This window comes from Clinocottus analis, unplaced genomic scaffold (genome assembly GCF_023055335.1).
Source record: "Clinocottus analis isolate CAN_PGR_092001 unplaced genomic scaffold, fCliAna1.0.p SCAF_4, whole genome shotgun sequence".
In the NCBI taxonomy this organism is placed as follows: Eukaryota; Metazoa; Chordata; class Actinopteri; order Perciformes; family Cottidae; genus Clinocottus; species Clinocottus analis.
The window spans coordinates 19,569,042-19,589,236 of NW_027176153.1; the positions used below are offsets into that span (position 1 = coordinate 19,569,042).

At 44.6% G+C, this 20,195-nt stretch overlaps 1 protein-coding gene across 3 annotated transcripts in view; it reads right to left on the reverse strand.

Annotated features, from left to right (window-relative positions):
- The window catches only part of scube3 (signal peptide, CUB domain, EGF-like 3), a 77,464-nt gene that overhangs the window by 25,681 nt on the left and 31,588 nt on the right, over positions 1-20,195 (reverse strand). For all 3 annotated transcript variants that reach the window (XM_068597474.1, XM_068597473.1, XM_068597475.1), the window contains 3 exons: positions 18,349-18,483; positions 6,448-6,594; positions 4,065-4,181 (listed from right to left, as the gene is read on the reverse strand). In XM_068597474.1, coding sequence (XP_068453575.1) covers positions 4,065-4,181; positions 6,448-6,594; positions 18,349-18,483 — 399 coding nt within the window. The remainder of the gene's footprint in view (positions 1-4,064; positions 4,182-6,447; positions 6,595-18,348; positions 18,484-20,195) is intronic.

Consider the following 20,195-nt stretch of genomic DNA (forward strand, 5'->3'; position numbering starts at 1 on the left):
TCACATTATCCCGTTTTTCACGGGTCGTGTTCCCACATTTTTTTATTTCTGGAAAAGTTCGAACAAAAAAGAAGATGCGCACATTATTCATGCAAGATATCACGGGGCTAGGAAGAAAAAAAAAGGTGGATAGCATGGATGAGAGGGGATCATCTCTCCTGAATTAAACAAAAGTTAATAGCTATTTACACCCACAGGAGGCAATAATGACATGAGAGAATGACATTATGTTGTCGATTTAAAAATAAAAGAAGGTAACAACTTGGAAAACAGCAGTGATTATTTTCCGAACAACTCACATTGTTTATGGCAGATCCTCGATTGAAATAAAAAAGGGTGACATCTCAAGGAAAAAAGTGTTACCTCGCCACATGCAATCATGCAAATGAAATATATTCCACACAGTGCAGTTCTGTTTGTGTGAGATGAGGCGTCTTTGCTAGTTAGTATGAGCGCTGCGAGCCTCCGCAGAGGAGCGAGTGGTTAGTGCTGCAAGCGGGAAGACGGGGACAGCCAGATTCATGTCTGCGCTTTACGGTGTCTTTTTATGGACGGATCATTTCAGAATTAATGTCGTTCTTCTGTTGCATCAAGTCTCCAAGTCGCTGGCAGTGAGGCCCAGCTGTACAATTTATGTGTTGTCATTAAAAAGCTATTTGTGTTCATCATTTTATGTCGTATTACGACTTTTAATTGATTGGCTTTTAATTTAAGAAAAAAAAAAATGTATCTACAAGCCAAATCCCGAGTGAATCCCCATGGCCACAGTCCACTGGATGCATATTTAGCTTAACAGGAGACTCCATGGCCCACGGGTCAGTATGCGGACCACGCACACTCTCCCACGATACAGCTGGGATGACGGATCGGGCCTTTTAGCACATCAACAAAACGGAGGGAAAAAAAGGTAAAAGACCTTCTGAGGCTCTTATTTTGAACATCAGTGAGAACTAGCATGAATTCTGTTCAAACAAAACTTTGAGAATGAATCAATCCCTATAATTATTAGCATGGTTTTAAGCCCTTTTAGGATGTCAGGATGACCGAGCCAGAGCTCTTTTTGAGGAGCCAGATAGAGGAAGCAGATGCTCAGCTCGCAACGCTTGCACAGTTCACAGCGACTGCCACAGTTGTTATCGACGTGTCCGCATCCCGACACGCAGCATCCAGGAGAGCAGAGAGCACCGCGAGGTACATCCGAACACAGCAGCGTGGACGCACAGACCACCCGAAAGGAGAGCACAGTGTGTTTATGTTACGGGCATATGCGTGTAGACTACATGTGTTTACATGCATGTGATGCCTGCATGCTGGATATGTACCGTTTGTGTGGTTGTTTGTATAGCTTTCCGTTTGATTTATAAAATGCATCTCTTGCTTGCTCTAGTGTGTGTGTGTGTGTGTGTGTGTGTGTGTGTGTGTGTGTTTGGCATAGTGTGGCCAACTCTTCAGATGATTGAACTCCTGAGCATGTCTGCATCTGCCTGCTATTTGTGAATGTTTATGATTTGCTGTGCTAACAGCGTAAATGCTTCCACATGACGGTCGCCGCTCCTTTAAGATACGACTTCAACTTCCTTGTTGACGCACAAACAAATAAACCGGACTTCGTTTCAACTGTGTTCATGTCAGTCGAATGATCCGATTTTATAGATCGAGTAGGCAAATTGAGCAAATACCTCTCTCTCCGTGTGTGTGTGTGTGTGTGTGTGTGTGTGTGTGTTTGTGTGTGTGCGTGCGTGTGTGTGTGTGCGTGCCATCAATAACAGAAACTCCCACCAACAGTATGCAACGCATGAGCAGAAGTGAGAGAGGAAGCATAGAGAACCAACACACCAAACAGAGCCGCGTGTGTGTGTGTGTGTGTGTGTGTGTGTGTGTGTGTGTGTGTGTGTGTGTGTGTGTGTATGTGTGTGTGGGGTTTTATTACAAAATGTTTGTGCAAGCCTGGGTGATGAGAAACACCACCACAATTTATGAAAATGTGTCACAAAATGATATGAAACCTCCCCACAAGATGGATCAGACGGTAAAGCCGCGGCGTGCCGAACGAGCCCGCCAGACTTTTGTAATCTTTTCCGTTTTGTAATGGCGACGTGTTCCCCTTCGGATGAAGTGTGCAGAGACTCAATTAATCACAAATGTTACAAAATCAAAATCAATAGTGAGGCTAAACGGGAGTGTGTATATATATTTTTTTCTTCCTTTTGTGTGGTTTCCATGGATATCCTCTACACACCACGGCTCATTTACTTCTTAGGAACGCGGCGGCTGAGAGGTAATTATCATGAAGACGGCAACGCAGAAATAAAACAACCCCGGCGGGTTATTTTTATCTTCACTTGTGACTTTCGAGACTATTTGAAACTTAAATCCCGATTAGAATATGATGTCTTTGTTCCAAAAGAGAAAACCATTTGTTTTAAAGCCTTGAACTAATTAAAAATGAAGCTCCCTTCCGCAAAGCAGAGGTAGCTGCCGTATCTTCGTGCCAGAGGGATAAGGTTATTGTAATCAAACCGAGCCGACACCGACTTGAAATATTAGTGGACACTTGTGCAGCTTCTGATGTGCTACACACAACAACAAAAAAACTCAAAAAAAACAACCGCAGCATGTGCTGCTCTTGAATGTTTTTTCATGGTGGAAACCCGACACATTACAGTGGTGGAGCCTCGCTGAAGGTCTTCTAGCGCTCGTGTCACTCACTCTCCCGTCAGTGGTTCATTTGGCAGAGTGTTTGTTTTATTGAGGTTTTATTAACTAATAGAGTGTCTGGGAGATCGAGCGCCCTTGTGTCGACCGCAGAGCAACCCCCCCCCCCCCCCCCGGCCTCTCCTCTTGCTCTGTAAACCCCAGACTCTGAGAGGGAAATCAGAGATTTTAAACTGGCTGACTGCTTCTTAATCTGGCACACCTAAATGTACATTCGCTCTGCCTCGGGAATAAGACGAGCCCGAGACGTATAATTTGGTTGCGGTCAACTTTGCGGCCTCCCCCCCCTGGCCGAGCAGGGTACAGCCGTAATGACAGGATGGCTGACCAGACCTTGACATAGGTCTGGCTCTCGTCAGGGCTGCGGTAATAAAAAGGGGGATCCGGGAGCACCCAGCTAATCAGCCGCTACCCAAAAACCGAGCACGCAAACTTAACAGCCATTGAAACCGAGCAACCACCTCGTCTGCTCTGTGGGCGTAGCCTCTAACTCCATTACTAGCTTTGTGTTCCTGACAATGAAAATATGTCGGATCCAACTCGCCGAAAGCCTCTGTTACAAACCCCGAGCGCCGACACTACAAAGTACACGCGGAGTTAGGATCGAATGGGTTTGCGCCATGCATACAGAAACTATTCATGACACGCTGGTTAAAGAGGCGGATAAATTAGAGACCCGTCTGCACTAATGATCAGTCTTAAATTTGCACCTGACTACACTTCATTGGTAATCGTCAGTGCAACTCAGCGCAATCCGTACGTGTTCATTAGCGCCGTGCTCCGACTCCACGGGCCCCATCTGATAGAAAACTGCCCTTCAAAACGGCTCAATATAGCCCGAGAGGCTGAATGATTTTTACTCAACTTAAGTCAACTGAGGCAAACACTGATAAATAATGCCAGTGGAAGGTTAGGTCAGGTGTGTGAGTTAATCCCCGACGGGAAGCAGCAGAGGTACTGACCCAAGGGCTAATGGAAGGTGTGCGTCTGACTGCATGGCTGAGAAACAGAGAGGAGTAGGGAGAGCTGAGGAGGAGGAGGAGGAAGAAGAAAAGAAGCAAAAGCAGATGCTGAGAGGTTACTGGAGCAGCAGCAGCAGCAGCAGCAGCAGAGAAGAAAGCACAGTGGGTGGTAGCCTTTTTGTCCTTGTATGTCACAGATCAAAAGCTACCGGGCCTGTATCTCAACTTGCATTTTATCACAATAAACCTCATTTCAAAACTTTAATTAAATTTGCTGTCGGGGAATATTGGGTGCCGGGTTAATCGTGTCGCGGTTCTACCGTTTTTCTCTTTCAAAAGCCATTACTTCTTGCCCCTCGGTACTCGTATCGGGATGAGGTGACTCACCTACACAAGTCTTTCCATCGCTGTGCAGGACGAACTTCATGTGGCACGAACACTTGGGGCCGTGGTCCGTCTCCTCGCAGATGTGCTGGCAGCCCCCGTTCCCGTAGTTACATGTCACTATCAAAAGAGCACAGGCCATTAACATGAGCTGCACATATGCACACTTTAAGTTGAGCGTTGAGAAGAAATGAAGGAATAGTAGAGAAGTACGACATGCAACTCCTTCAGCGTGATATACTCTGTCGGAGCCGTATGTTCTGGAACATAAGTCCTTTACTGTGTGTCGAGCTTCACATTGCAGAGTTTATTGAACATGATTGGATTAACAAAGTCACAACTCTTAAAAGCAAAAACGTAAAAGCTGGGCTCAGATTAAAAGGCAAACTTTGACTATTTTTCCATTCTGGCCTTTTTTTCATCTTTTTGTGTACAAATGACTAATGGGGAAAACTTTAAAAAAATATATTTTCTCAATATCGGGTGACAGACAGCGCTGCAGCCGCTAAACAGGCTTCAGTGAAACTCCTCACCGTACAATTTATGTTCACTATAAGTGCTTGTTTTTGCCAATGACAAGCTCGGATTTTGATCTCCGCCAGGAGAATCATGAGATTGGCTGTGTGTGTGTGTGTGTGTGTGTGTGTGTGTACGTCCGTGAGTGAGTGTGTGTGCACCTCGGTGTCTGTTAGAGTGACTGGAAAGGTGCACTCAGAGAGCATGCCGCTGTCAACATTAAGAAAAGAAACCTAAGGTAAAATAAAATGTTGTTCTGTACGTTACCGTTCGCGTGATGCACTCTGTTTGTTATTGATTCTCACAAAGTCTAACACTGAGCTGCACTTTCTGTTCTCCATCACAACAAACTGACAACACCAAGCCGAGTCTGGCGGTGGCAAAAAAAAACAAGAAGCACTTTAAGTTACTTTAAGTTGACTCCAATAGACACAAATGTCAAAATCTGTGTCTCATGTGACGAGAGGCGTTCCTTGCTTTGCGAACTACTTGATAACATTCATCACTATCATGGTTTAATACATTCCTCCACAGACTCTACTAATACGGACAATTTGGGCATTGCAACTCCATGACTTTGCCTCGCGCAAGAGGCTTCCTCAATACTATTATTACTGCTGCTACTACTACTACTGCTGCTACTACTACTACTGCCGCTACTATTACTGCTGTTACTACTACTACTACTACTACTACTGCTCCTGCTGCTGCTGCTGCTGCTGCTGCTGCTGCTGCTACAGCTACTACTACTCATGCTACTGCTACTACTGCTAATGCTACTACTGCTACAACTGCTCCATCTACTGCTACTGCTGCTACTACTCGGCCTACCTACGACTGTTTTTTAATGTCTTAAAATGACTGTTCCTTACTTCTTTCAAATCTTGTTTTCTTCTGCATTATGTTTTATGCTTTTAATGGATTGATGTGAAGCAAATTGAATCGCCTTGTTGTTGAAATGTAAATAAACTTGCTTTGCCTACTGAGAGAATCTTCATTTTTAATGCATTCAATAAATTCTGCAAAAAAAAAAACTGTAAGTGAACACATTTTTGTATTTTTTATAATTCATGACATGTCTCTCAACCGCAGCACAGGACACGTGTCAGTTACACATACGTACATGGGAAAAGAGAAAGACTTCTGGTTTAAGTAGGTGTGTGAAAATCTATTTATCTACTGGCGGGCGAAGGGAGCATTAACCGCGGTACATCTAACACACCTCTCACACACCTCTAACACACCTTTAACACACCTCTAACACACCTCTAACACACCTGTGATGACAGAGTGAAAAAGAGCACGCACGAGCAGAGGCCACCACCGCCATCCTGTCTGCACCCTACCATCCCCAGCGCCTTTTGCCCTTTTCCTGGGCTGTCAGAGAAAAAAAAAAACTATAGAATAACACTTCTCCGATCCTTATCCAAACACAGACAAATCCCCCATCATCCCCGGCCCCGGCTCTGACAGGATGATCTCCGTCGCACAGCAACAGGAAGTGTGCGCTGTCCGTCAGAGCCGTCCCCTTCAAGTAACCTCCACACTCGCCCCGGTTGTGTAAATGATCGCTCCCGATCTGATAAACATGTTTTTCTTTACGAGCGCTATCCAGGAGATTAGTCACCGCTCGGTAATGTAACTTAAATGTCAGTAGCCTACTTTAAATCTGTTGGAAGGCATTTGTGGAATGAGTACAAATTATCTATCATCGAGAAGGTTTCCAACCCCAATTACCTTTTCATGAGGAGCCTATAAATCCTCCTCCTGGTGTGTTTTGCTTCGTGCATGTGTGTGTGTGTGTGTGTGTGTGTGTGCGCGTGCGTGTCTTTTACAGAGAGGAACTATGCTTCAGTTTGACATGACTTACATTTGCACTCCTTCATGTTACGCGTGAGCTGGAATCCAGGTCGACACTCGCAGGCGATGCCACCCTTCTGCGTTTCCCTGCAGATGTGTGCACAGCCGTGATTCTTGTCCATGCAAGTGGGTCCGTCCTTCCCGTTGTCTGGTTGCACTGCGGAAAAGAAACAGCAAAGGAGAGTGATAGAGCTTGTCTTTTAACCGTCTTTTGAAGATTACACACACACACACACACACACAGGGTTTTAAAGCCTAAAGACCATTCAGTAAACTCAGAGTTTGGTTTTAAATTTGATGTCACAAAGCTTATTTGCCTGTCAGGCTTCCCCTGACCCTGAGTCACAAACCTGCCTACTGCTGGTGACTGACATGCCCAGAACCCCTTCACAAAGACTCAAGCACTTGTTGAAACACGCTCACTCGGTTCAGGCTTTAAAAAGGAGGCCGCCTGCAGAAAGGATAAAGCTCCCAGCAGGAGCTGATCCGGTAGACCTGTAATTTTTTATTGAGGTAATCCCCCATAAAGAAAAGAAAGGAGGAACACACTGGAAAAAAAATAACTCCTTGGTTAAATTCTCCCAGCAGAGACTCAGAACAAAAGGAGATTGCACTCCAACGAGAGGGGTCAGCACTCATTTTCATCAAGGTTGAAGCACTTCTGTAAAAAAAAAAAAAAAAAAACGTGTCAAACCTCTGAAATCACAAAAGGAGGCATAGTTGAAGAAAAAAAGAAAAGAAAAGACTTTTATACATCAAAGCTTCACCGGTTGTCATGCGATGCATGATGTCTGCGTGATGCATAAATGCTTCATGAAGAGGTGCAGCAGACACCTAGCATGCACGTCCACGACCAGAGACCCTCACGTCATGAATTATTACCCCAAACGGACGCAGCCAGCGCTCTCCCTGCTTCACTGGAACAGCACAGTTTCCTTCTTGTGTAGAAGACCGATATCTGACTTATTTGTTGTGTAGATGCAGCGACAACCCCCGCCCGCCTCCCTCCTCTCCGTGGCTCATTAAAAACCAAACAGATCTCTCTCCGTTTCCTTCTCTTCTGGCAAACAGTGAGCCAGTGAGCGAGAAGACATCTCCATTAACGTCTCATTAAATCGGATGTCGCCATGAAGGGTGTTTGGAGGTCTAACTTTCTTAATTAGCCAACTTTTTTTTTTGCTATAAATGCAATCATTTGCATATGTGTTTGACGTAAGTGTCAACACCTATAGTGCGGCTCGTGTAACCTTGTGCGCTCTTCCTCTGAAGTCCAAATGCGGTGTGCCAGTCATGGGAAGCGGGAGCTGTCACACTGTTTCTACGTATCTGCCTCAAGGGTGTACGTCGAGGAGAAAACTCATCTCAGCTCAACAGTGTGTCACATCGTTCTGTTCTCAAAGGGAACCACTGACATCTGTTAACATGGATGATAAATGTAGTCAAATGAAGCAATGAATTCCCACGTGCCCGCCGTATTGACAGAGAAATCTGCGATCTTCTCGTGGAGCCATGCAGATCATGACTACATGTACCAAGATGCATTGCGCACAAACTTTTGAGGTATGCCTATACTCATGCCGGTAATAAAGAGAAAGCCCTACAACATTTCAACAGCAGGTCTTTAAAGCTTCGCTATGTTTTATCCTTCACAATAAAAGCCCAAGTTAAATTTACTCAGCATTTTTTGCTAAGAAGCAACAAAATAGCTCACAAATGTGTGATGTGACAACACATACTAACTCAAGGGGCTTCTGCCCTCTCAGCCCTGCTGGTCCCGAGTTGTCCTTTCCAGTTTATCTTTCGGGATCCTGAAGAAGGTGACCGGCACACCTCGGTGCATGCGAGGAGTAACACGTCCATGCATATTAACACACTCTCTCAGGGTTTGGTGTCCAACAAAAAAACTGCCCGAGCTGGCATTTATTGCGACAGAATGATTTCCATTTCTGTTGGCGTTGACTTCACTGTCACATCACATGGCGGCACTGGGTGCAGTTTGCGGCGTCATCCTGAGCATCAACTCAGCAACACTGATTGGACAGTCACATAAACAGGTAGAAAATGTCCCTTTTAATTACTTATTCATTACTTTAAACATGCCCTCTTGTTTTCCATATGTTTTGCCCAGAACTCAACCTGCCCTTCTTTGTATTTCAAGCCTTCAGGTGGTTCAGGTAGCTGACGGTGTTTGAGTTTGATGAGCCCCTGGTTGAATACTTTCCATCACTTTAAGTCTGTCAACGCGTTTCACCGGGTCATCCGATCCTCTCAGACGTTCCCGACAGTTGCAGACGGGGTGAACTATCAGACGCCGCAGAGACGGCCCTCCCCGCTTAACAAAGACTTGCCACTGAACAAACACTGGGCCAGCGCTTCAGCTCTCAAGGCAAGAAAGAAGAAGAAGAAGAAGAAGAAGAAGAAGAAGAAGAAGAAGAAGAAGAAGAAGAAAAAAAACATGGCAGGACCGAGTGAAGTGACCGTGAATGAGCATCAACAGAGCAGCTGCTGTAAAGTGCTGCAAATTTCACTGCGAGGCATATGGATATTTAAGTAGGATGTGGAATTCAGTGGTTCCCTTTCCTTGGCTTTGTGTCAATCCGAGTCGCAAGAAGCAGACATCTATGAACTCAGCAGAGGATTGGATTTCCAGCTAAGTAACCCCAAGACACTACAGATTACTTACTAAGGTTGTATTGTGCATCCCAAAAACTCACTTCACTCCCCCATTACTTGTATGTAGCCCCCTTTCTCTCAAACGCTACAGAGCCATCCATCAATAAACGGACTGGGGCCAGAACCCGGGCCTTCGTTTCTCTGAGGCCCAATAAAAGCCAAAGTGTTGACACAATGGCCCTTTTCTCCAGGCCAGGCCACAGCTATCATCCACCGAGTGCAGTTCCCTTCTAACTGGCTGCCAAAGGCCTTCAGTTTTTATCATTACTAAATGATGGGAAGCAGAAAGAATAACATCCTTTCATGAGAAGGTGGATGGGAAAGTGAAGGAGAGGGAAAAGAAAGAAGAAAAAAAAAAAAAAGCAAGATCATATGCACCCCCGATCCACTAAAACAATCTGCTGACCCATAAAACATAAGTATATGTAGAAACTAATAAAAAACAATCACAGCTTTATAGGCACAGACCGGGACAGTCCAAAGTCTTTTCCAAAAAGCTCGCTGCCAGAGTGGATACGAGTTTTCACACAGCTCAACACCGACAGGCGTCATCAAAACTACTGCATTTGCGGTAAAACGGGAACACTGCAATTAACCAGGAAAACAAGTGGGAGCGTTCCCCTCTGCAAAGGAGCCACAACTTTATCCTCACCAAGAGAGGCCGTGACCCCTGTGCCCAACACGAAGAGCTCCTGTTGCCAGAAGCCAATAAATCCCTTTTTTTTTGGTCCTGTTCGCTCAATAACACCCTGAATGTTAAAGAAAGAGTTTGGCATTTCGGGAAATATGTTCATTGGCTTTTTTGCTGAGAGTTACATGAAAAGATTGATACCATGCGCGTAGCTAATTTCATCTTTTCATTTCATAAGGATTTTGTTTGTTTATTCCATTCATTTTGTTTTCAAAACATGCTGTTTTCACATGTGTTTTCGTACAGACTGAAGTCTTTGTGCTGGCTGTCGCTTCATATTTACTGTACAGAGATGAGTGTTGATCTCATCTTACGCGTGTCAAGAAAGAGAATAAACTCAAAATATTCCTTTAATAGATCCAAATATCTTACGATGGTATTTACAGTATTTGCATTTCTACAGCGTACGGGTGTAATTGCATGTCAAGAGTGATGTGATGTTTTTCTGTTTGTTATTCAAAATAATCAGATGACCTTCTGAAAACTTAAGTATTTATTTATTTGTCGCATCAATCAAAAAACAACAACATTGCTGTTATTTATAAAGAGTCATCAGATTCTTGCCAAATCCTGATTGGTGCACGGAAGATATATCAACTTTTTCAAACTGGGGCCATCAAATAATGAGCAGTGTAAAAAAAAAAAAAAAAACACAAATATCTTATGGAAAATAATCCAAAACTGTTCTTACTTTGGCAGAAAATGTATCTTCCCAATTAAGAAGGATATTTAGAGTCATGGCCTTTGAGAACACTGACCCACTGAGCTCTTTGTGTTACCTTTTCCTATCCTCACCTAAAGAAACAACAGCATGACCCTTTGGGGACAAAGTGACCACAGTAAATCATTCTTCGATCTCTTGAAACAGAATCAATGTTCTGTCATTAAGTCAGTGGAACCTCAACTTAATATGCGAGATCGGCCGCTGCACCTCCAGGACATTGCATCGAGAGCAGGTTCCCTTCACACGGACGCCCTTCTGAACAGCAGCGGGTCAGGACGAGAGAAAAAAAGGGGAAAGTAGATAAAGATTTACTGATGACGGTGACACCCGAGGGCGAGTCATTCTAAATGGGTCGGTGTGGAGAGAGATTAATCGGAGCTCAAATCACTATTTCAGCCAGTGGCTTGAAAATGTAAACTATCACTTGTCAAGTCAATTTATATTATATATATATATATATATATATATATATATATATATATATAAAACCAGTGTGACAGCAGCAAGGAAAACCTCCCCTTTGTGAGGAATTAACAAGCTGGTTTCTCAGAAGCATACCGGCTCTAACTAAACTGCAAGAAAACTGAAAACATATCTTCTCTATCTGACATTAAAGCATCTGTGTGATGCCCACGGGACCTCCGTGCTATTTGGGACTGTCCTCCTGAGCTAAAAACTTCCACCAGTAAACTTTCAACAGCAGCAAAGTTTTAACATCGCAGGTGAAACTGAGCGAAAAGAAAGCTAACACGGGAGTGCTCCAGCTCAAATGCCAAGGAACAAGATCCTGGAACAAAAGATCCAAGGAGGCCACAAGTTCTTCACCGCAAGCTCTCTTAAACCTGAGAACCATGTTGTGGAGAGACTGAAACAATGGGGCTGAAGTAGTGGAAGGCATGCCAAGGGGTTTATAGTCTGCTCTGAGTGCTTTAGGGAAGAGAAAGGAGGGCTCACGGCCCATGCTGAGATGCTGTCATACGTCTCAGAGGGGAGACGGTCCCCTCTTTGCTCGACGCTGGCTGGAGGACATTAAGAAGCTAGCGTTGGTTGGTTACAAATTGAAAAGAAGGGGCCTAAGCATGGAGCCACCACACTATTAAAGCAGCATTCCTTCCGCTTAGATAATGGGGCCCTTAAACGTTTTAATAGGAGGATAAAAATGTCAGCGCATGAAAAGGAGAATGGCAAAGGAGCTGAACCTGGATCGGGTCGAGTTGAGCTTGTGCCGCGACGCAGATGGCCGGAGAGAGAGCGACGGGGCAGTCAAGTCTGTCGAGGGAGTGACTCTCTTCCCCGACGACTGCTCTCACGGAGAGCCGAGAGAATCCACCCGAGTGCTACTGTTTGGTCTGTTGTGTGGAGGCGCTGATTTTCTCCAGCTTTCCTCGCAGACCTTTTTTTTTTCCAGTGCTGCTCATTTCACTCCTTTTTTCTCACTGACAGCACTGAAACTGGAGGATGGAAGAAACGGCATCGAGCAGAAAGTCACTGCCAAAGCGCTTAATGTTCAACTACATAAGGACACCGTGCTTCTAAGAACAAAGCACATGCTATATAAAAAAAAAAGGTGCCATACGCTCTAGAGATGCTAGTTTTCTTAATCAGTTCAAACTCCGCTCGTAAAACAGACAATACGCGCGCGTGTGCGTTGACACACAGGTGTATTTGCATAATGTATGCTAGGTTGTGTGCGTCTGCCCATCTGTGTCACAGACAGTTGTTCAGCACCTGCTGGGGACGTGCCACTCTTTCTATCAAGGTCACCTCAATGTGCAGTCCCGAAGGAGCCACGCTTCCCTCCCCGACTGAACAGACAGCGCGGCAGCTCTCTTTACGGAGACAAAAAAGATAGGAGGTGGTACAGTGTGTTATTACAGAGTTTTGCATTCTTTCCAACAAAAAAAAAATCAAAAAAAAGAGGGGAGCGGCAGCTGAAGATCTGCCGCCGCTAGGCTCAGTCTGGCCCTCCGGTTAAAGCCATGACAGCCAAAGTGTGAGTGGAAAAACCCCACTGGCACTCAGGCAGTCCGCAGCAGCAGCAGCGTGCTGGGCCGGCCAGCTTAGCGATGGCCTTCAGCAAACCCACGAGCAAAAAAAAAAAAAAAAGGGATGCCCGTCTCAAATGAGGTACGGGGAATTCAGTGGCGAGACGAGCCAACATTTGCTAAAGCTCCGAGCCACTGATGTATATTTGTTCAAGGGTGGGGGGGGGTTGGAGGGAAGAGGCAGGCGGGAGGACATGGCAGAGTCTGGCCAAAGAGGGAAGATAATGTAGGAAAGAGACGGGGAGGGAAAAGTAAGAACAAAACGTACGAGGGGCGGACGGAGAAAGACCAGCGGGACAGCGAAGTGTCCCGAATGTCTTCATCGATACGCTGCTGGAGTAACGGGAGGGAGCAGCGATGGGAGCACAGCGCGCGGCGTTCCCTTCGCTCCACTTCCCCAGAAAAAGGAAAAGAGCCTGGTTATACGGTTGGGCTGCAGAGCAATGGAGCAGCGACTTCTGCACTTGTAAAAACAGTCCTGTGGCCAACGCACAGACAGACAGGCAGGCAGGCCCGCTGAGAACCAACAAGGGAACATGTAAGAGATCCCCGTCGGCTTTCTGCACAGCGGGACGTCCCACACAGCACGAGGCGCGACCGTGCATTTTCTCTTTTTGAGAGTACAAATGGCTATGTATTTGAGTTTTCTGAATTAAACATTGCATCATTGGAATGATGGAAATTGGCCCCTTGAGCGGCGCATTACTTCATGAACTTAAAATGTCCAAACAGTCTGCTACAATGGACATGACATTCAAAAGGAAGCCAGTTAGTTTATCCGTTTACGATAAGAACAAAACATCCATAAAAAGCAGGGTTCAACGACTTCCACGTCTGATTTCACACAGGAGGAATGCGACGGCTGACGAGCGAAGCCAATCGAGAATACGGCGCAAACATTTTATTATGGATTTGATCACGTTTATTGGGACATTCCTTGCACTTTGGCTGTTCTGGCCAGCACAGAAAACACGCATCGTGACGCAGACATGCATCGAAAATGGCATTTAAAAAATGATAGAGGGAAGCTAAAGAAAGCTGTAAACACAGGAAGCTGATTTGACAAAGTAAACATTTTCTGGAAAGAGGAGGCCTACCGTAGAGGAAAAGGATAACGCTTGTGATCGTCATCAGGTGACGGATGAAACACAATTGCTCAAGAAGTTGCTCCATTATTCCTTCCAAATATGGTAAAAGAAGTCAATGTTTCGGCACACATTGTGTTTAGCGGCCCACAACGACCTCAAAGTTAATGATTTTTATTTCAAGACGAGAAGGAAAGATGGCGTCTTGACCGCAGACCTCGCTGAAGCCTCAAAGGCTCCACGTAATCAAAGTTTTCCCGGCAATGAGCTTTAAACGCTGCGATGTAACGACCCCGCTGGCGTGAACCTTCAGACCGTCTGCTGCTATTCAACAGCTCCTCCAAACAAAGCCGGCCACAATTGTGCCACATTGATTGGCAGAGCGACAGGAAGTTTGATCAAGAGGACTCGACTTCTTGTTAAAAACCTGCAGCAATCACTTAACTAGTTAAACCAGATCAAGCTGTACGCTCTCACAAGTCATTCTGCAGAGCTGAAGATTCACATAATCATATCTGGTGTATTTTGAGCTGAATAAAAGTTACAATATGTGGCTCATAACAGCCCATCAGTGCACACTTGAAGGTAATTGCCCGACCGGGTGATGCATAAGGACTAAAATCATGGAAGCGTGGGTTGACCGAGCTTAAATATCCAGGATTCGTGCCGGATTCCCGTCTCGCGCACACACAGTCCGTCTGTTATCCTCCTATATAAAAGAGACAATAAATCAAAACGCACAGCGGTGGAACCCCTCTTGACCTAAATGGCATTCCTATCAACCGCTAAGCACCTTGGCTGGCCTTTTCAAAAAAGGTTTTATTTCTTGACGGGGGAGAAACGTTTGGGGGGTGGGAGAGAATAAATGAACTGTTACATTTTGGCCAGCGAGACGACGACGAAGAAGCCTTCGTTTGGCCGGAGCTGTTCCTGCTCAGGGGGGAGCAGGGGCAGGTCTAATACGAGACAGGCCAGCGGCAGCCTCGTCATTAGCTGGGAGGCTGGCAGACCCCTGCTGCCTAATTGGCACAGGCTCGCTGCTAACAAGGGCTTTCTACCAGCGGGGGGAAACAGACCGTTAGTGACACACACACACACACACATATACACACAAGCAGCAGTGACCGGCTCTTCAATGTCCCCAGAAAGACTAGCAGAAGTTGCCCAGGGAACACCTGAACCATTAATGAAAGAAATGGAAAGCTGATGTCTTTTTAATGGGAACAATAATGCTCACGAGCAAACTGCGCTCCAGGCGTCGCTCTTTAAGAGCGGCCGCCGCAGAATGGATGGAGGGTTGCATTTAGAAACGACTTGGCAGGAAGATTAGATCAGTTTTAATTTTCTCAACGACCCGGCAACCCCCCCCTCCCCCCTGTGCCCCCCTTTTTTTTTACCAGTAAGCAAGGAAAAGTGATATTTGCAGCAATCCCGCAGGGTTATTGTCCAATAACTCGGGCGAGTCACTTCCTCGCTACTTCCATTTTGCCTCAGACGCACACTGTTGTAATGAAAGCAGTAACAATAAGCAGATGAGTAGTTGTTCTGTCTTCTGTCTGTTAGTCTTTCAAATAATAATGAAACGATGACAGAGCGGCTGAGTGAAGGAAGTTTGGAGATTTACGGCATCTTTAATCTCTCGCTCGAAAATGTGGTCTCATCTGGATGCAATAAAGACACATTTAATATGAAAGATTAACAGGAACTGAGGGCATTTATCAAGAAAGAAAAAGAAAGGACAGAGGAAGTGAAGGAGAGACGGGTGGGGAAAGGGGGGGGGGGTGACAGATATCGCAGTAGTGCTTTGAAACACAAGAACCAGATTTTCTCTCCACTCAAAATAACACTGCGTTTATGAAATGTAAACATTGACAGTTCAAGGCCAGACTGATCTCATATCCCAGAATTCCAAGATCCTCCGTTCCCCATCCAGGGGACTCGGGGTCATCGCAGTCTAACGACTCCCAGCGCGAGCAGTTAACATACAAACGACAGAGAAAGGGCCGCGATGAAGAGGCGCTCGGAGACACGATGAAAACGCCGTCGAGGCCTTCCCCCGACCAACGAGCGCGAAACCCCCGAGAAGCAAAAGATCGACAGCTCGGCCCGAAACCGGCGGAGCCGAGGAATCTGTGGACAGCTGAATAATTACCCCTTGAATAAATGTGTTTCGTGATGCCGGGGAACAGCTGTTCAGTCTCTCTGATGTCTCTGAAGACGACCAAACAAAGAGCGAGAAGAGAAGAGCAGCAGCGCAGGGAGGGTAATCAATTATATTTCTATTTTTGTGAAAATCCCAATTACCTAGTTATCCAGCAACAAAATATCTCGGCTTTTGAAGTCGGTGTAATAATAATAATAATTAGTAGGGATTTCACGATTCTCGGAATCCACCATTTGATTCAATGTTTTATCAGCACTCACAGCCGGTCATTGCTTCAGACTGCGGCATCGCCATGTGTTCAAATTGAAGTCATGAATTTAATGTGTTACAACAATATATTCCACCAGTCTATTGGGAACAAAAGAGCATCCACTCGTATGGAAGCCCATTCCAGCCACAAAAAAAAAAAAGTCAGAATTCTGACAATAAAAAAAATCATTGACAATTTATTTTTTTCAAAGTTTACAAAAAAAATCATAATTATCATCCAAAAAATTAAAAATAAAAATTATAAAAAAAAGTCGACAAAAAAAAATTATAATTTTTTTTTTTTCGTATTTGTTTTTGCCATAATGACAAAATTATGACTTTTGTGTTGCGGAAATGGGCTTCCACAGATTTCCATCCACTTTGGGCAACATTTTTTTTTTAGACTATTGGGGTTTGGAGAACAATGGGCTGTCGTAAAACAACGAGCGGTCCCTGTTCCCACAAAGTGGGAAGAAGGTTTTGCGTCGTCATTTCTCGGATACCGAGACGCTCCAGAAAGCATCTTGTCGCAGAAATTGACAGAGTGTCAGCTCTCAGCGGCCAGACATTGTGTTCAGAGATACGCTGAGACACAGTTTCATCCTCATTTGAAAGATTAAAAAAAGTACACTTGAGCATTATTATCATTTGAAAAGAATTGTAGGCCGGCTTTTTCAGTCGACACATTATAATGATAATAAGATTCATCGGGAAAATAACTCTTAAGTGATTCACCAAAAAATGTCTTTGGCACTGCGAGTGGAAAGGCTGACACTGAAACAATATACAACCGCCCGAATGAAGCGGACTAAAACCAGCACACGTTGTAAATCAACAGGTCTTTTTTTTTGTGCGAAAAAATGCTCTCGGCGTTTCACGATTTAGCGAGACACACGGCCGCCGGAGAGCGCTTTAAATCAGAGAACGGGCGCTTGCGATCCCCAGCGCCTCCTTTACGAAAGTCAAAGTGTCCTTGGGCGAGATGCTGAACTCTAAATTACTCCCAAAGGCCGTACCTTTCGGTGTGTGAGTGGACGTGAATGCACATTAGTTTGGATCCTGATGGGAGGGTGGCACCTAGACTGTGTGTGTGTCTGTGTGTGTGTGTGTGTGTGTGTGTGAGACTAGAAAGGCGCTATATAATTGCCATCTACCACGTTACAAAGGACTAACTCTGTGCTACTGTTTCAGAGACTTTTTTTAATTCCACGGGAACAATATGCAGAAAGGAGATATTTTCCTGACAGCTTTGCTTTGCTTCACATGCAGCGGTGACGTCATAAATGTCTGCCGGCTCTGTACCTTCTCCCGTCACGTCTCCTTCCCACAGGATCGCTCCATAAACAAGAGGTGTGTCTGCCCCGGGCTGCACCTTTAATTGTTTTCTCCGCTCACAGTCCCCCGAAGGCCACTATCACACCAGCGATACCTTAGAAACGCTGCCAAGCTCTAGATTGGTTCAATTTGAAAGGGTGGGAAAGAAAACTAAAAGAGATTTATTCCCTTTCTTCTTCTTTTTCTTTTTTTCTACCCTCTCAGACTTGAGGCACCTACCATTGCTCACCTTTCATTCAGCCCTGTCGGGGACAATCACATTCTCAGCTTAACCTTTTGGAAACCGTGCGCGAAAATCCTCCCGCGCCCATTTTAAGTCCCAGCATGCCCCATATTCAGATAATACATTCAGATAATCTTTTAGCATAAAATACGTAAGTTTTTCACTTTTGAACCGAGCGACTCAGTGTTTTGACTGAAACTTCTTCATAACAGGTCAAGGCTTTGTTTTATTGGGATTTTTGTTGCAGAATCTGATTCTTTAGGTCCTAATCTTTCCAAACAGGTGTCTTATTGACTGCTCCAGGAGGAATTTTTGAGGAATCTGGCTCATATCATGCTGGATGTTCATAGTTATGATCAAAATATCTTTTAAAAGTGATTTTTTTTTTTTGCAGATATACATTTCTTTCCCAAGACCCTGCTGAGCAAATACACACAAGTATTGGAATTAATTTGGGGTTCCTACAACGACTCAAACACAGGGAAAAAGGAAAACTCGAGCCAAAATTGGTTCTGCACATTCTTAAACTGCATCATCATCATCATCATCATCAAAATGTTTAAAATAATGAGCTTCGTACAGTAATATCCAACCTCGAGTCAAATATGCAATTAACGAACGACATATTTTCCATGAAGCATCTGTGTGTGTGTGTGTGTGTGTGTGTGTGTGTGTGTGTGTGTGTGTGTGTGTGTGTGTGTGTGTGTGTGTGTGTGATTAACCTTTAGGCCTCTGGATGCAGGTGTGCTGGTTGTCACTCAGGAGGAATCCTTCTCTGCAGCGGCACTCGTAGCTGCCCATCATGTTGACACAAATCTGCTGGCATCCGCCGTTGCCTTCCGAGCACTCATCCACATCTGCCGGGAGACAGACGCACAAAACAAAAATTAATAAGACAGAACAAATACAGACACAGATTACCGTTTGTCTGAAGGTCGTCTGGTGTCAAATCACAACCCGTTACACGGGCGAGTAGCTCTAAACGACAAACAGAGAGGTGGGGAACAAACATACGTGATGAAAGATCTTCGGTACTTCTGAAAGAGCATAAAGGGTTCTGGATTTTATGGCAGTGTTTTATTTTTTTCTGTGGTATTATTAGTGGTGGAGGAAGTACAAAAATACTGTTACAAGTAAAAGTCCCGCATGGAAATGTCACTTAAGCAAGAGGACGTATGCATTATCAACTAAATGTACTCAAAGCACTCACAATTCTGCCCACGGATCAGTAGTATAGCATTATATTATTTCATTATTATAAGTGGTGCATTAATGTGCAAGCCAAATTTTACGCTTGCAGCTGGTTGAGGATGAGCAAGTTTGAATTATTTCATTCAATGTTGGGTAGTTTAATCTGTTAAAGTGCACACTATTACATTTCATATGTTCATTTTATGATTTGTATGTTAAATGTATGGTAATTCATACACAAAGCTCTCAAGTTAATGTCTGAAAAGTGGTGGAGGAGAAGAATACGCAATGTAATGCAATGTGAATACTTAATGACCTCAAATGATCTAAAAGAGTAACAGTACTTTGTAACAATACACATTTGAATATTATCGTATTATTTATGAAACCTGACGGCTTGATAAAGAAAAATAAATGCTGTTTTACTATTTGACTGAAAAGATTCAAGTAAAAAGTGCTGCTTTTTCCTTCCTGCAAGTATTACAAATGAAATTAATTGTTCATTTAAAGTGTTTTAAATGAGTGTTTTTCTCATTTCCAAACTCTAAACAGGTACAATAACTCCAAACAGGTACAATAACCACAAAGGTTGTGCTCTGAGTGCAAATGTCAAACAAAAGGAAATAACACAAGGCACAAAAAAAAGAGTTTGGATGTTATAAAAAACCAGAGGAGCTTGTCTTAAGCTGTTCGAGGAGGCCGTGTCTGTCTTAATGGTTATCTGACATGGCAGCACACTGACTCTCACTGAAAGCCTCCAACTGTGCAGCACTAAGCCCTAAAAATGCACATGCAGCAGAATCTCCAGGCAAGTGGGAAACCTGATCCACCTGGGCTCAGAGTACCTGCTGATGACGAGTGTCTGTCAGCCCCATGACAGGAGGAATGCAGGGAGAGGGAGAGGAAAAGTAGAGATGGAAAGAGGAGAGAGTATGAGGGATGAGGATGGAGGGGGGGGAGGAGCAGGAAGGTAACAAGCAACCATGCGAACCCAACTCAAGTGCATACAAAGGCAGAGCATTTACAAAAGTGTCGCCGGAGGCCTCGGTCCGCCACGGGGGCGAGAAATGTGAAACTGACCCACACGAACAAGAGTCGCTGACTTTCCAGCGATAATGAATTGCGCACTTCCAGCTGTTCTCTCCGAACGGCACAGAACTATTTGATTTCTCCCAATTCATTGTGTGAATCAACAAAAGAAAACTAATGAACAGCGGAGGAACCGCTATAAATCTTCAGATATAGTTTGTTTATTTACAACATGAAAAGATATTGCACGATGTCATTTCTTTTCTGCAGAGCACAGTACCCCCTCTCCCCCTCGCCTTGTGCGTGACTGTACTCTGGCTCTGGAGGTGACTCTTTCCCCCGGAGACCC